The 15,717-nt window shown below is 37.1% G+C and overlaps 2 protein-coding genes across 3 annotated transcripts in view; one reads left to right on the top strand and one right to left on the bottom strand.

Annotated features, from left to right (window-relative positions):
* The window catches only part of LOC131692024 (integral membrane protein GPR180-like), a 129,315-nt gene that overhangs the window by 17,330 nt on the left and 96,268 nt on the right, over positions 1-15,717 (bottom strand). The window lies entirely within an intron of this gene.
* The window catches only part of LOC131692025 (uncharacterized), a 272,470-nt gene that overhangs the window by 198,881 nt on the left and 57,872 nt on the right, over positions 1-15,717 (top strand). For both annotated transcript variants that reach the window (XM_058978852.1, XM_058978851.1), the window contains exon 3: positions 13,809-14,051. In XM_058978852.1, the coding sequence (XP_058834835.1) occupies positions 13,809-14,051 (243 nt within the window). The remainder of the gene's footprint in view (positions 1-13,808; positions 14,052-15,717) is intronic.

The following is a 15,717-nucleotide window of genomic DNA, read 5'->3' as shown; positions in this document are numbered from 1 at the left end:
TTATGATTTAGTGAACGATTTCACGATCATGAATGGTAAGTTGTGATTATTATACTAGAAATCATGATCCAGTTCACAAATACCTGAAAAATATTTCATGATTTTGTGAACTATTTCACAAGGAATATATTAGAAACCATGAACCAGTTCACTCACCATTCAACATTAATCCTGAAGCTTAGAAATAGTATAAACAATTCAAAGAAGTTAATTGATGCTTCTATCTATTCTGTATTAATCACTCAAATATTACGTAGATCGGTTGACTATGCTGCGAGTTTTTACTATAAATGTAAACAAAAGTCGCACTCACACGTGTATGGCGTGTCATAATCGTGCATGGAAAATTTTGCATAGAAAAAAATCATCAATTCTTAACTTTTATTCATATCTTTGGCTTCATTCGGTCTATAAACAATCGGTGAGATGCATTTTAAAGGAAATGAGTCCGGAAAGAAATGGCTATTTTTGGTTACAGTGTTGCCAAATATGCTATATTTCCAGTTTAAAACTTAAACTGCATTTTTCTTACAATTCGTGTATTTTTGTTTTGAAAATGATTACACATAAAAACATCTTATACACCAAGATAACCTGAGCCAATCCCCAGACATAGTCATTTGAAGGAAAATATTAAAAAAAATTCAGCACGTTTTTCGCTATATCTCAGTAACCAATCAGTAGGGTAAAGTGCCTATTTTCACCATATTAAGCAGGGTGCCACACTAATTCATTAATTTCTCGGCCTACAATCCATGGAATGCGAAAAAAAAAATGATATCAACCGCTTTGCTTCGTTGTTAAGAACCAATATAATAACACAAATGGGCTGGAAACAGTGAATTTGTCGTGTTTGAGCGCAACGAAAACTCGAATCGAGCGCTCCTATTGTTTCGCTACCATTTGACTCAATGCGTTGAACAAATATGGGAGACATTGGTCTTACCAACGGCTTCAAATGGGTAGGGTGATAATAGAAACATGGCGAAAATGGGCTCATCACCCCATGTCAAAATTCTGATAACGCCACTTTGTAGAATTTTTTTAGTAAAGTGATGTGGCATATCTAACTCAGTTTACCCCAAAATGGCGTTTGTCATAAGACAGCACAACAGCGACGATATATGATGCGTGGAATTTGGTACAACACATCTTTCATTTTTGCAATTTTTGTGTAGTTCTGTTAAAAATCTCCTGCTATTAAAAACATGATATAATTGCTAGCCAGTGGGAGCAGTCGCATAACTCTATCAATTTTGATTGATTTTTCACAACGAATTTAGGTTCTTATGCATTATATGCGCGGAATTATGTGCCTTCAAGGTATATAAAAGTCAATATTTGTATGTGTATGATTCATGGACTCCCAAACAGCTTAACCGATTGCCGCAAAAATTTATACATAGTAAGCATTTGTTATGGAGCGTGTGTGTGCGCTATTGGTTGAAGATTATCTGCTCGCCCGATGGCGCTTCGGAACAAATTGTGTTTTCTTCCTATTTTGTTGAAAATCGCAGCAACGCGCGGTGGGTATTAGCTAGTAAACTTATAAATGTATAGTAATAAATGTTTGGGTAATGTCTACGATTGATTGACGAATAAATAAATAATAAAAATGACATCTTAAAACCTGCATCAGTTACAATTTAACAACCAGTATAACAACTATGATTGGTGGAATATTTATAATAAGAGCTGATTTGCCTAGTAGTAAAACTAAATGTTAATTAAAACTTAAAACGAGTGAACATCCGCACATTTCGGTAACTCGAATTACTGTATGTAATTTTGCTTGATGATGTTCACGCTACCGCCAATCCTGTAAACCTTGGGTAGTTTAATAATTGAAAATGTGCCAATGTTAGGTTTCTATATGTATTTATTATTTTCAACTGAGAAATGAGCGATTATTTATTACTCCGTCCATTTGTTCCCTAGAGAAATCCTAGTTCTGATCGAGCAAGATAATCGAGCCAATTTCAATGTTGCACGATGTATACCCTAATACTGATTCGTAGACAAGCGCAGGGGGGCGATGATTTAAAGGCAATTATGTTCCGATACGATCCAAAATTGAGCACGCACTTATGGGCCTTTTCGCTAGAAGAATATCCGAAACAAGTCACGCGATTGTACGATCAGTGCACAAAAGCGCGTTCCGGTGTGAATAGGGTCTTTTGTTCGCATATTAGCTGCTTCATTTCGTCGAGTGCGATAATGGCTTAATTTGTGCCTGTTTCGCGTTATTAAGAAAAACTGTGTTGTATACCGATTGTTCAAATTGGGGGATTTGGTGACGCATCGCTGAGCAGTAGATATATACATTGTATCTATACAATCAAATCAGGCCACCATTATTTTGGCGAAGTTCGAGAGTATGACTTATCGTATAACTACCAATTATTTCACTAGCTGAAATTTGTGAAAAGTATCAGAAAACATTTTATCCAACTGAAAGCATAAAAAGATTAGATCCATTATACCGTTATGAAGACAAACTATACGCCGACAGACTCTAACTTTCTTTCTCTTTGACTTACGAGATCCGCCAATTCGCTTTCGTCAAGTGGTAGACAAAATTACTCAGTGTTACTAAGAGAAACGAAAGCAATGGAATTGAAAAACGGATAGGTATTCTAGAGCGAATCAGTTATAAACTTAGAACGGAAAACTATGACTAGGCAGGCTCATATGGACATTATCGAAGGAATATGTGAAGTCGGCGGTAAAACATGACGATGAGTTATTTTGTATCAAAGACCATGCGGTAGACTTGGATGCAACGCCCAACTCCTACTTAGCAGAAGGCAAAGATCATGCCAAATGAGCCTGTCTAGTACTAATTTTCTGTTGTAAGTTTATAACTGATTCGCTCTAGAATACCTATCCGTTTTTCAATTCCATTGCTTTCGTTTCTCTTAGTCCTAAAGTTGCTGAAAATAGCCAACAAAATCGATACAGCAAAATTAGTCAGTGTCCAAGATCACGTTTTATACTCACAATTTACTGGCTGCTGTGTTTTTTCACAGTATATATAAAATCCGACCAAAATCTTGCACTAAGGATTGTTATTTTACATCCAACAAAATATGCTACAATTGCCAATCCTACCTGCCCGTCGAGTAATCAGACGAGCGAACCGTGGCTATACTCAAACTGCACCCAATCGGCTTAGTTCCAGACAAAAAAAGATACTCGATCGATTCCTGACTCACGATCAGGGGCACTAGAAAAGACATAGAAAATCTTAACGTGATATTGAATGAGTGAAGTTCAACTCAACTAGCTCGTAATCCACTCAGGAAATATGTGGAGTTACACACGTAAGCCGATTGCTTCAGCTTCTTCTATTGGTAAGGCCACGCCGCCCGGGCTCTTTGTCGCTAACTACATATACGTATAATCACATGAATGACTGGTAGGCTGGCGCAACAGTAAAAAGTATCAAATTAACATATTTTACAGCTTGTAATTATGCATCATAAAACCGATCGATTACTGTTCGGCATTGACAATTTCGTTTTTTTTTCGTTTCGGACATTTTCGTTTAAATTCAAAGTATATTAAACGAAGGTGATGAATTCGTTTCTTCAAAAATTTAAGTTTTGTTTAAATTTCTTTGCTAGTTTTTTTTCTAATTGAAACGAAATTTATAATTTTGCTAAAGTGACGACCATGCTCCAGCTATTAATGAACAATCGCTCATCCATCTATACACAAAGATATTGGAAACCAAGACAAGTGAAAAACGAAAGTGTTATAAGACCTAGCGCAAATATGATTAGCGGTCCTTTTGTAGAATCATGTCCACTGTCATCGGGGGGAGGTTCACGAGCTACTCACCGCTTGTACTCGTCGTGACCATAGAAGATCCGCATGACCAAAGCTGGAAAGCGCGCTGCCAACAGTCGGCGGACCGGGTGAGGTGGTGAATGATTAATATCCCCCTCATCTGTTCGTTTGGTGCGCATTCATTCATTTGTCATAGTGTCACATTCACAGTAACAAGACAGGCTTGTCAACGGTCGGTGGTAGTTGACGTAAGAATTTTGATGGAGTTATTTTCGGAAGAATGAGATCTCCGCGTTTTGTTTAATCATGCTCAAAAGAATCGAATAGAAAACCGATACGTATTTTGATTTATTGGGGCGATTTATAACAGAACCAAAAAGGGGAAATATCAAAAGTGTGGTTTCTGATCATCATTGCTAAAACAAAGTAACGTTTGAATATCTGAAAATTTCGCTCTCATAAGGGGATTTTACACATTTGTTATGGTACATTTGGCTTAGGAAGAAATGCACTAAGAACTGTTACTATTGAAATGAAATTCCAAATCTGAGATCTAGAAAAAAGCGATTGTGTATTCTATAAAATTTGACGATAATTCATCTGTGCAATTTATATCTCCTTTTTGATTGTCTTCATCCAATATTTCTCCAATCCAACAGAGTATGCTCAGGATTAGACTACCACGTTGCAGAATATAGTTAAATTTTACTAATTTACTTAGAACCTATCATAAGGACCATGTGTGTTTATATGTTTTTACATATATTATAAAAGAAATGTATGGAAGTCACTCAAACTTTCAAGATTTTTTCCGAGGCCTGGAGGGTCTTATATACTAATCGATTGAGCTCGACGATTTGGGACAATATCTGTGCGTGTCTTTGTATTTTTTTAAAGAACAGGAAAAAAACTGTCAAAAAAGCCTGAGAATGCAGAAAAATGCACAAAACCCTACTCAGGGAACAGGTTTGGGCTCGGTCTAGTCCCCGTCGATGGATCTATCCTACTCCGATGAAAAATTCCCCGGCGTGAGACGTTCTCCCGAAACCGAGCGGTAGATTCCTCTCGATACCTATGTTCGTTTCCGTGAGCCATTTAGCTCCCCGCTTCGTCCCGATCCACTCGATCTAGTCCCCGGCGGTGGACCTAGCCGGCAGTAGGTACTGAGGTTTATCCAGTGGCTCCGGGTGGAGCGCAGCTTCCGGTTTACTGGCGCCCCAACAACCCACTGCTAGCTATCCAACGTGGTCTACTCGGTCTAATTTTCGGCGGTGGATCTAGCCTAGTCACGAGGTACCCGGTAGGGTGTCGAGGTAGGTCCGGCGATTCCAGTGAAACCTGACGTCCGCTTTAATAGCACCCCGATGACCCGAGCCCGGTGCTACGTCGCGTACTACTCAACTGGTCGCCGGCGACGGGCCTAGTCTACACCGATGGAGAGTTCCTCGGCAGCGGAATTTCTATCGAAATCTATCTATCGATTTGTGGTTTCACGGCAACTTTCTAGCCATTGCGCTACTTTGTTGGTCCCTTCGCCACTTCCTGTGTAGCTCGGAAAGTATACTCATATCCACTCTGTTGACATCGTCCCAACTATGCTCGTCTCTTCAACGATATTGTCCATTGTCACACCAGGCATACCCCTACGAACTTCTTCGAACCTAGGTCACTTAAAGATCATGTGTTCCGGTGTCTCTTGCACGTTCGCACACTCCGGGCAAAGGGGTGATGAAGCATGTCTAAACCGATGCAGGTACTTCCGGAGCATTCATACCCGGACAAAAACTGCGTCAAATGGAAGTTCACCTTTTCATGCCATCATGTTAAAAAAGTCATCGGGCTCACTTCTTCAATGAAAGGTTAGGGTGTTAGCATCACTTTCTTCTTCGAAGTAAATTTGTGTACTGGTGGCGAATTTTGATTTTTTGAAAAATGGGCCGATTTTGGATAAAATTTAAAATTTATGCCTGTTGAAGTGGTCCTGAACTGTCTTAGATTTTTTTTCAGCATTTTTTGTTTTTCTAGAGATCCAAATGGAGAAGTTTGGTTAGTTGGTTTGTTCAAATTTGAAATGTAAGAGCGGCAAAGCAATTAAAACTTAGTAAAAAGTGAAATTTTTGGTGTTTTACAGTATTTTTTCTTCAAAACTGGGTATCTACAAAATTTTTAAAGTATAGAAAACACTTTATATATTTGAGCCGAATACAGGGGCGTAATTTTGCAGAAGAAAGTGTATAGTTACGGCTAATGGGGTATGAGTTATTTAAGTTTTTGTTAGATAAGCTTTGGCATTTTTAGCAATTCATTAAAACTAGAAGGAAAATGATGAAAAATGACGTTTTCTGTACGTCTTTAGTATGTCAGGACGAGGTTTAATGAGCATCTGATGATTTTTTTTAAACTTAAATTATAAAAATAATGATAACTTTGCTAATCACGCCAAGTTTCTAATTATTTTTTGAAGAGTTAATTCTCCATAATTACTTCTAGGAGGCATCTTCAACAAAATAATTGTGGCAGAAGCTGCGCTGTATTCTGTTGTAAAACTTTTTCGAGGATATTTGCCCCAAATTTGACTATTTCGGAATTATGTGATCTAAACAGTAAATGTCAGGTTTTCAACACTCACCTCAATCTTCTGCATTTTTCTCCACTTTAAAGTTCCTAAAATGGAAATAAGACCTGATTTACGAAATGTGAATACGCCAATCAATTCAGCCTTCAGATATACGCCGTACCCGCTAGTATACAAAATAATTTTAAAAAATCGTCATATGCTCATGAAAACCGATTCTGATGTAATAGAGACAAGCGAGAAACGCCATTTTTCATCATTTTTTTATTTATTTATCGCACGCATCAACAGGCCGCACTCGGCCCCAATGATGGAAACTTAAATTAATTACATTTAAAAAACTGCAGGAATCGCTTTCTTAAAGTTATCCGAGACAAATGAAAGTCGAACAGGTGCGACACACGATTGAAGAGGCGTTGTAGTCCCGTGATAGCGGCATTAGCTGTTTGAATAGTTCGTCGAAACGGCACTCTCAGAAGAACGTTTCCGCGTAACGTTCTGGACCTTGCTTGGATGTTGACTCGCTCTAATAAATCTGGAGAATCGATGCGTCCTGACAGAAGATCAGAGATGAATAAGGCTCTTGCAGTTTCTCTACGGCGCTGAAGGGTATCGAGCTGGATGAGTTGACACCGACTCTCGTAGCTTGGTAGACGAAAAGGATCGCGCCAAGGCAGGCGTCGAAGAGCATACCGTATAAATTTTCGTTGAACGCCTTCAATTCGATCGCTGCTGTTCATGTAATTCGGGTTCCAGACTGACGAACAATACTCCAGCGTGGAGCGCACTAAAGAGCAGTAGAGGCTTTTGAGACAATAAATGTCTGTGAAGGATTTAGCCGTACGGAAGATGAAGCCCAGGCTTCGCGATGCTTTACCAACAACATACGAAATGTGATTCTTAAATGTAAGTTTCGAATCTAACAGCACTCCAAGATCCTTAACGCAGCTCACCCGGGAAACAAGAGCTCCAGACAAGTTATATTCAAACTCAATGGGATCCTTTTTTCTGGAGAACGATATCACAGAACATTTCGCCGGATTCAGATTCATTCGGTTGTTTTCACACCATCTGCTGAAAGTGTCAAATTGCTGCTGCAAATAAAGTGCGTCCGTTCGGCTCTTAATTCTGTTGAAAATTTTCAGGTCATCTGCATACGACAACCGTGGCCCTTTCAGCTGATAGTTTACATCGTTGAAATAGAGAGTGAATATCAAAGGTCCGAGATGACTTCCTTGCGGAATTCCAGACGTTGCGGAGAATAGTTTGGAGTATGCATCACCTATGTTCACACTGAGTTGACGGCCAACGAGATAGGATTGGAACCATCGCAGGAGTGATCCACTGAAGCCAAGTTTTTCCAATTTAGCGATTGCGATATCGTGATTGATTTTGTCAAAAGCTGCAGATAAGTCAGTATATATAACATCAGTTTGTTGACTCGCATCGAACCCTTCGGACACAAAAGAGGTTAGAGATAGTAGATTCGTCCTTCTATTTTCCGAAAAAATATATGTGGACTAAGCCCACTTAAGTTGTTTCATTTTGTAGAACAGTGTTATTTTTGATGAATATCATAAAATGTCAAAAGATTATTTAACAAAAACTTAAATAACTCATAGCCTATTGGCCGTAGCTATACACTTTCTTCTGCAAAATTAGGTCCTTGTATTCGGCTCAACTCTAGAAAGCGTTTTCTATACTTTTAAAATCTTGTAGATAACGCGTTTTCAAGAAAAACTACTGAAAAACATAAAAAATTATACTTTTTACTAAGTTTTAATGGCTCTGCCGCTTACTTGTAAGTATCATCAATCAGAAATTCATATCAAAATAAGATATTATATCACGGCAAAATAAACATCTCTATTTGATATAAAATAAAGCTGGATAGTTGTTAAAATATCAAGTTTTTGAAGTGGAATACTTCAAACGTTTCAATACAGGGACCCCGTTTCAAAATTTTCTGCCGGGATTTTACCCGAGTTTTTGAACGTGAATATCTGCCGTTGTGCTGAATGAAAAATTAAGATTATTCCGCTATCTGAGTGGAAATATGTACAGCAATTTTGCATCCAATTCCGTAGGATGTACAATTACTAAAAATAACGGAAATAATGGATTTTATGAAAGCTGTAATTAGCTGATCCATGATTGGTTGATACAATTCGATCAAGCAGCGAGCGTTGTTAGGACTGCCCCTTTGTCATCGACTGAACAGCAACTGGTATAAAAAGAGAACATAAGAAAAAAATCGTTAGTTTGTGTTCTGACGTTGTAAGCGAAGCAGCTGCTGCGTTTCATGTCAGCTCGCATTCTTCGGTCGTAGGTGGTAGGTAATACACAAGGAAGATAAAATGATGAATTGATGGCACACTACAGAAAAAGTAGAAAGCTCTTTCTTTAGGTGCGAGAGAACCGCGTTTTCTTGCTCTTTAAATTATATGTGGCGTAAGGTGCGTCAATTTTTAAGTTTAGTTCATGTGCGGCTAGATGACGCAATGTGCATTTTACTTATTTTGTTTGCGTATATCGCGGCTCAACAAGTGAAAAGCTCCATTAAAAGTAATGTCCTGGTACTGCATTCGTTGTCGATTATCATTGCAGGGTTAAGGACGATTCAGACGATACATCAACTTCCGTCAACGTCAACGGAACGTCACCATTCCGTCAGGATAAGTTACATGCAGTTAAATGGAGGCATTCACACACAACATCAACGGCACGGAACGTTTTGACGTACGGCACGTGTGAACGAGCAAAAGAGAAACGTATTTAACTTAAGGTGGGACAGAGAAAGGGTAAAATTCGCAATCGAAAAAAGCTGTTTTTTCCACACCGTATGTCAGATCTTCATAAAAATGAATCGGCAGTACTGTAACAACATTCTACATACGCTGATTGATTTTTATGAAGATCTGACATACGCTGTGGAAAAAAACTGCTTTTTTCGTTTGCGAATTTTGCGCATTCTCTGTCCAACCTTAAAAGAACACTAATGTACTATAGTAAAAGTTTAGACAAGATGAGTTTGACATATTCAAACGAGCAGAAGTTTTTTGTATTCAAATGAGCATCTTATATAAACGTTTCAAGTACTTGAAGTACTTTCTACTTAGAAAGTACAGTGGTATTGACTAACTTTGTGCTTCGGTTGACTTCATGAAAAGCAAATCGAAAAAAACAACAGTTTTCAAACACATTGTTTGATAAACAATTCCATTTTCGTTGTTCGAGAATGTAACGATTTACTATCAGATTTCAAAGATTTTTCGTCGAAAATGCAGCATATGCAACTACGTTGTTATATGTCTTTTACTCTGAATTTAGCATATTCCCTGATATTTTGTCAAATATCGTTCAATCTTTACAAAATATTAGATACTTGTTAACTGTTCAACAAATCCGGAACATATATTGCTAAAATTATTATGCTCTTCAACAATTTCAAGTTTAGTTCAACTTTTTTGAGCAACATTTCTGGAAGCTATGGCTGTCAATTTTCTCTTGACCAGACTTTTAATGTAGGAACTCTAAACGATACATGACAGTTTTGTTGAAGTGTAGTGTCATGTCAGATTGTCGGTGGGTAAACTTCACCACAACAAGGGGCATAATTTAGTACCACAACGAGACAGAAAACTCGTTGGACAAACACGTAATTTTGTCGGGATTTCGCAAAAGTGTAGCTTTAAAGCGCTTTAGGTTATGCATTTACTAGGTTTTCAGAACATTTCTTCTGTTTTAGATTAGAAAGATGGGTAGGTAATGTCAGAGACATTACCGTAATGAAGTAGCATACACTATAGGTTATTATTACGAATTCCGCAATTTTTACTAATTTTTGAAAGGTTTTATTAAAATAAGTCATTTCGGTATATCTAAAGGAAATAGCGAAATAACGTTACAAGTATATCTGATTCTCTACTGTTGCCAAATGAATTGGTTAACTTTCATTAAATGCTCTTTTCAGGGTTACCATATGATGATAAATATGTTCGAATATTTAAGATTTCGATGTACGTGTACCAATATTTCGATGTTTCCATTAGAAATAACGAAATATAATTGGTTTTAATACAACCGATCAGAAAATAGTCAAAACTGTAGCATTTGTATTAACAGCCTAAAGTGTATTCTACTTCATTCCGGTTATGTCTCGGCAGTGGCGTAGCCAGAAATTTGGTTTGGAGGGGGTTTTGATGAAAATCGCAAATTTTTTGAAAAAAATGCTAAAATTTAATATGAGTTTGATAAATTATTGAAAACTCAAAAACATAAGATGTCATTCCAGTCTACAAACAAGAAGGATCAACATGGAACAGTTTTCAAACCTCTATAGATTATTTTCTTGTATAATATGTCAATGAAGTCAAAAATTGCGATCTTTTAAAGTGGGATAAATGATCTAAAAAATTTTCAACGTTCAAGATCACCTAATATAATAATCCTAGACTTTGAAGGTTTGACAACTTCGGGAAGTTATCAACATAAAACAGCGCCTGCTATGATATAGAAATTTTAGTGATTAACTCTCATAGAGGTAATTATGGTGAATTAATTTTTCAAAAATATTAAGAGACAACAAAGTTTTTGATAATGTCATTTCAAACAATTTTGTTGAAAATATGAAGGCTACATGAATTCAACATATAGGGATTTAAATAGACTGGGCCTGCTATATTTCTTCTTAGTGAAGAAAAATTTAGGTGAGAACTATTTTTTTCTGCGCTACGGATAAAATTGTTTGAAACAATCATTGCGAGTTGAAAACACAAAACCTATAACTAAATTATGGATGGATGGAACTGAAACTTGCGTTTCGACTTCATCTCATCAGACACCAATTTGGTGGGCGGACGACACTAACTTGGTGGGCGGACTAAGCTAGCGCCGAATTGATGCGAGCTCACGAAAATGGAATCACTCTTTGTGTTTTTGAGTCCTTTTAATATCTGGGAATTATTTGTTTTAAATCCAGTTCCCTTATTTTTTTTGTAAGCTTCAAAGGCACCTTGAACGCAATGTGTTATGTTATGAATTACCGCAGAAGAGATTTATCAAATACAGTAATTTCAGAATAGCTTGTTGTAAAGGTTTTCTACTACTATATTTCGATACTCTGAATATGTGGGATATTTATGTCTTTGACAAAGTTGTTTGAAATAGCACTTTCGAAAACTTTGCTGGAGACATTAAGTCTCGACCCAAATTTGGTCGAAGAGTAATTCTTGTCTATAATTACTTCTAGGAGGATTAACCGTCAAAATTATTCTATCAGCAGATGAACAGTTTTACGTTTTGAAATTCTTCAATGTTACTTAACATCGAAATTTGGCAGTTTCGAATGAATGTGATCGTAGCCGTTAAAAATTTATCGAGCATTAATTTTACTTTTCTTCATTAGTCAACCTTACAACTTGCAGTACTAGTACGTAGCACACAAAATTTTAGTACGCCATTCATTGCATCCTGCTAAGAGGCTATTCATATAGTTGATAGTACAACAAAAATCCAATGCTCATAAAACCGATCCTGACCTGCTAGAGACAAAATTACATCAGCTTTCAACTAGTTTCTGAAATGTTATACTTGTTGTTAACCATATTGAATTGTTGTCTAATAGAGTTTAAAAAATAAAATACATTTTCAGCAAATGTTGAAATGTATGTAAGTTTTCGGTAAACAAGCTCATGTTTTATATGCAATCAACCTATTCAAATTTAGATTCCCATTCGAAAAATTGTCTCTAATCCATATTTTGAAGCATCTTTCCAAAAATGAGCTCATAATAATTCAGACAGTTATTTTATTTTACATTGAATTAATTTGACAACTATGGGATTTTGGCTAAGAGATAAGTTACAAGATCCCCTTCCCACAATTTTCCAAAAGTTCTCATGACGCTTTAAACACAATTCTCAATGTAATGATCAGAGAATATTTTTCCAAAAATATTTTGTGGAATATTAAATTAAATTCGTCAGCATCATTTTTTTTTTCAATCCGATTAATTTTGGTTTGGGAGGGGGGGGGGGGTTTAACCCCCAAACCGCCCCCCCCCCCTGGCTACGCCACTGTGTCTCGGACATTACCCACCCGTCTTTTTCATTCGTAATTACTCTCAAACTGTAGAAAACATGTACTGTTAAAATTCAAACTGCCAGATAGAACCAAAATTTGCGTCAGTTACCCTATGAATGTAACCCGAATCAATCAACGCGATAAAATAACGAAACATGGAAAATTATTGCGTGCCTCATAAGGAAGCCTGAGAGGGTGCGAAAAAGCCACCCTCTTTTGATAGAGGACACACAAGGAAATCAAACCACTCCCAACTAGCAGTGCTTTGTTCGGCTCCACCAGGACAATAAATTCAAACCACATTCGCCTGATCAGTCACGGTTTTGGTTTCGGTTGTCTGCGGTTTTATTATCTATGTTTATATCGTACCCTAACCTGCAATGTAGGTACTGGAGAAACGAAGAAACACGGAATCCATGCAAATTGACCTTTAACCACGCCGAGATTGGTCACCATTCAATTTGCATAAACTTTATTCGAATAGTGTTCCTGACGGGCGAGGAAAAAGTTGGCAACGAAACCGGAGTCGTCTAATGTCGCCACTGACTGGCGGCTGGCTGCTGACACTCAGCAGTAGAAGGTCACTCGTTTGCAAGGTTTCGCGCGCGTATAGAAAGCATGCACTTGCACTACATTCCGGTATATAGTATCTACACGTTTGAGGGGTAATGCTACATCTACTAGTATATACCAATCGTGGCGATATTTGTGGGGATGACTAATAGCAATGAAAATGGAAAGATTGCTGCTAGACTGCAAGTCGACCGAAAAAAAACGGGGCGCCAACCGAAGGTGAATGATGCGACTGGAGGAAAAAGAACGAATATTTTCGTGCTGGAAAGGGTAAATTCAGCACGCCAAAAAGACTGCATTGAAATTAAATTAAATATCGTTAAGTGAATATCAAGGTAACGACTGTCCTCTGTGTACACTTTGTGATTTTTCCCCTGAATTATGAATTTCTCTCAAAAACACTCCGCACAATTGACTACATCTCGAATTGACGATTGTAGGCAACATTTCAGTACATCATAAATACATTGTAAGCAGCAGGTCCGCACAGCGCCAACGGTCAGTGACCGTTTCTGGGCCATCTGTTATGCGAAACGCAAAAATCATGAGAAAGATAAATTGGCTGCGATTTGAATTTCTTTAGTATGCTACGTGTGTGCTCTATGTGGCATTGGGGCACCGATCACACTCGAGTCGTTCGGCTTAGCCAAAGATTAGACGCGGCTAAAAATGTCTGTTGCCGCGATGCCAAATGAAACAAAAACCACTCGATCTAGATGTACTTCAGAAAATAATTCAAGTTTTTAACGTTGTTTTTTTTCTTCTGTCCCATATATTTTTATAGCGTCTCCCCAGCCCGCCGGTAGCAGTTTATCGAAGGAGCGAAGAGGTGGTGGCGGCGGTGTATCCCCAGATGAGGATGACTACAATTACGATGACGAAGATGAGCCATCAAAGGAAAATCCTGACAACGAGATCGGCAATCCGGGACCATCGTCGGCGAGTCAGTTGCTGACGAAGAATCAAACCATCGAAACGGAGCTGGACGACATGGTTACGTTGCCCTGTCGGGTGCAGAATCCGGAGGGTGAGTTTTCGTAATAACCATATTACTGTTTGTTGTCACATGGTCTATAATCTACGGTTGGGAACATTTTATTGTTGACTTCTTTTTGGGAGGTTGGGTGTATGTACTTCGTCAGAACCCGGTCGTATAACTTCCGAGCGCGTGTTCTAGTCACTAGATTCAGGTCGGTTCCTTGGAGATACGAAATGAATGGTACCTGCTTGCTTTTGGATCATCTGGGTGGTACTACGGCTGAGATCTTTCAATTTGAACAAGACTATCACATACCCTCTGCTACACACAAAACAAACCCGGTAAGAATCACTTACATTAATGTAAAGATCGTTAGCTCAAATTGCAAAAGCTCTGTAATGTAATGTAATGTGCAAAAATTACAAGAAGCTTACTTGCATGTAATGCAAGAAATGTAAAATATAAATTGCCTATGTATTGGTGATACATGCATATTGGTGACCAATACGCGTTTTGGCAAAAAGACTACTGGCATTGAAAAACGAACCCGAACGGACAGATTACTAACCAATACTTTATCCATCCAACCATGCTATCTGATAGTTATGAGTGGATAAAAGTCTTTAAATCTTTAAAGGGGTGATAGAAGATCATATTTGGGCAAATAAACGTTCCACACGTACTACCAAATTTTAACTGTTACAGAGTTATTGTACTTTTTCTGTAAATAACTGGATTGTCTTTAAACACGTCTATCTCCAAAAGTATACTTTGTATTTAATATCTTTTAGTCTCATTGGGAAGGTGAGGAAATTTCTCATGGAATGATTTCTTCACATATTTCAGCTAATGATCGATTTTATCGATTTTTTGTTCATTTGTCGACAATTTTAATAGTTAGCAATATCATTTTAATGATTTAGATTGTTAGTCTAGAAGAGCTATATAATTTGTTCTTTGACATGATACACTTATCTCTTCTTGTTTCCATGTGTTTGAGTTATTGAACTTGAATACCTTCATCTTATTTTCTCTAATACTACCTCAAATTGGAGAAGTATGGCACTTATAGTATTGTTTCATTCGAAACCCAAGAAACTTTTACAGAGAAAAATGTATTAATACCTTTCAGTTAAGTGAATTTAGTATATTTTTGAAGGTAAATTAGTTTAAAGTTTGTGTTATTACTAGCATATTCGTTAATTTCCTAAAATAGTAACTAATTATTATCACCGAAATAAGACATCTTAGCTCCATTTGATTTATTTGATTTATGTGATTCAATTGATTAATTTGATTCATTTGATTCGTTCGATTCATTTGATTCATTTGATTCATTTTATTCATTTGATGCATTTGATGCATTTGATTCATTTGATTCATTTGATTCATTTGATTCATTTGATTCATTTGATTCATTTGATTCATTTGATTCATTTGATTCATTTGATTCATTTGATTCATTTGATTCATTTGATTCATTTGATTCATTTGATTCATTTGATTCATTTGATTCATTTGATTCATTTGATTCATTTGATTCATTTGATTCATTTGATTCATTTGATTCATTTGATTCATTTGATTCATTTGATTTGTTTGATTCATGTGATCCATTTGATTCATTTGATTAATTTCATGATCAGTCCTATTCGTTTCCGAGCTTTACATCGAAGCAGTTCGTTTTCTCTCGCTGTGAGTGGTGTTATAACAA

This window comes from Topomyia yanbarensis, chromosome 3, assembly GCF_030247195.1.
Source record: "Topomyia yanbarensis strain Yona2022 chromosome 3, ASM3024719v1, whole genome shotgun sequence".
Taxonomy (NCBI): Eukaryota; Metazoa; Arthropoda; class Insecta; order Diptera; family Culicidae; genus Topomyia; species Topomyia yanbarensis.
Note: the sequence above shows the minus strand (reverse complement) of the source record. Positions and strands in the feature narration are given on the sequence as shown.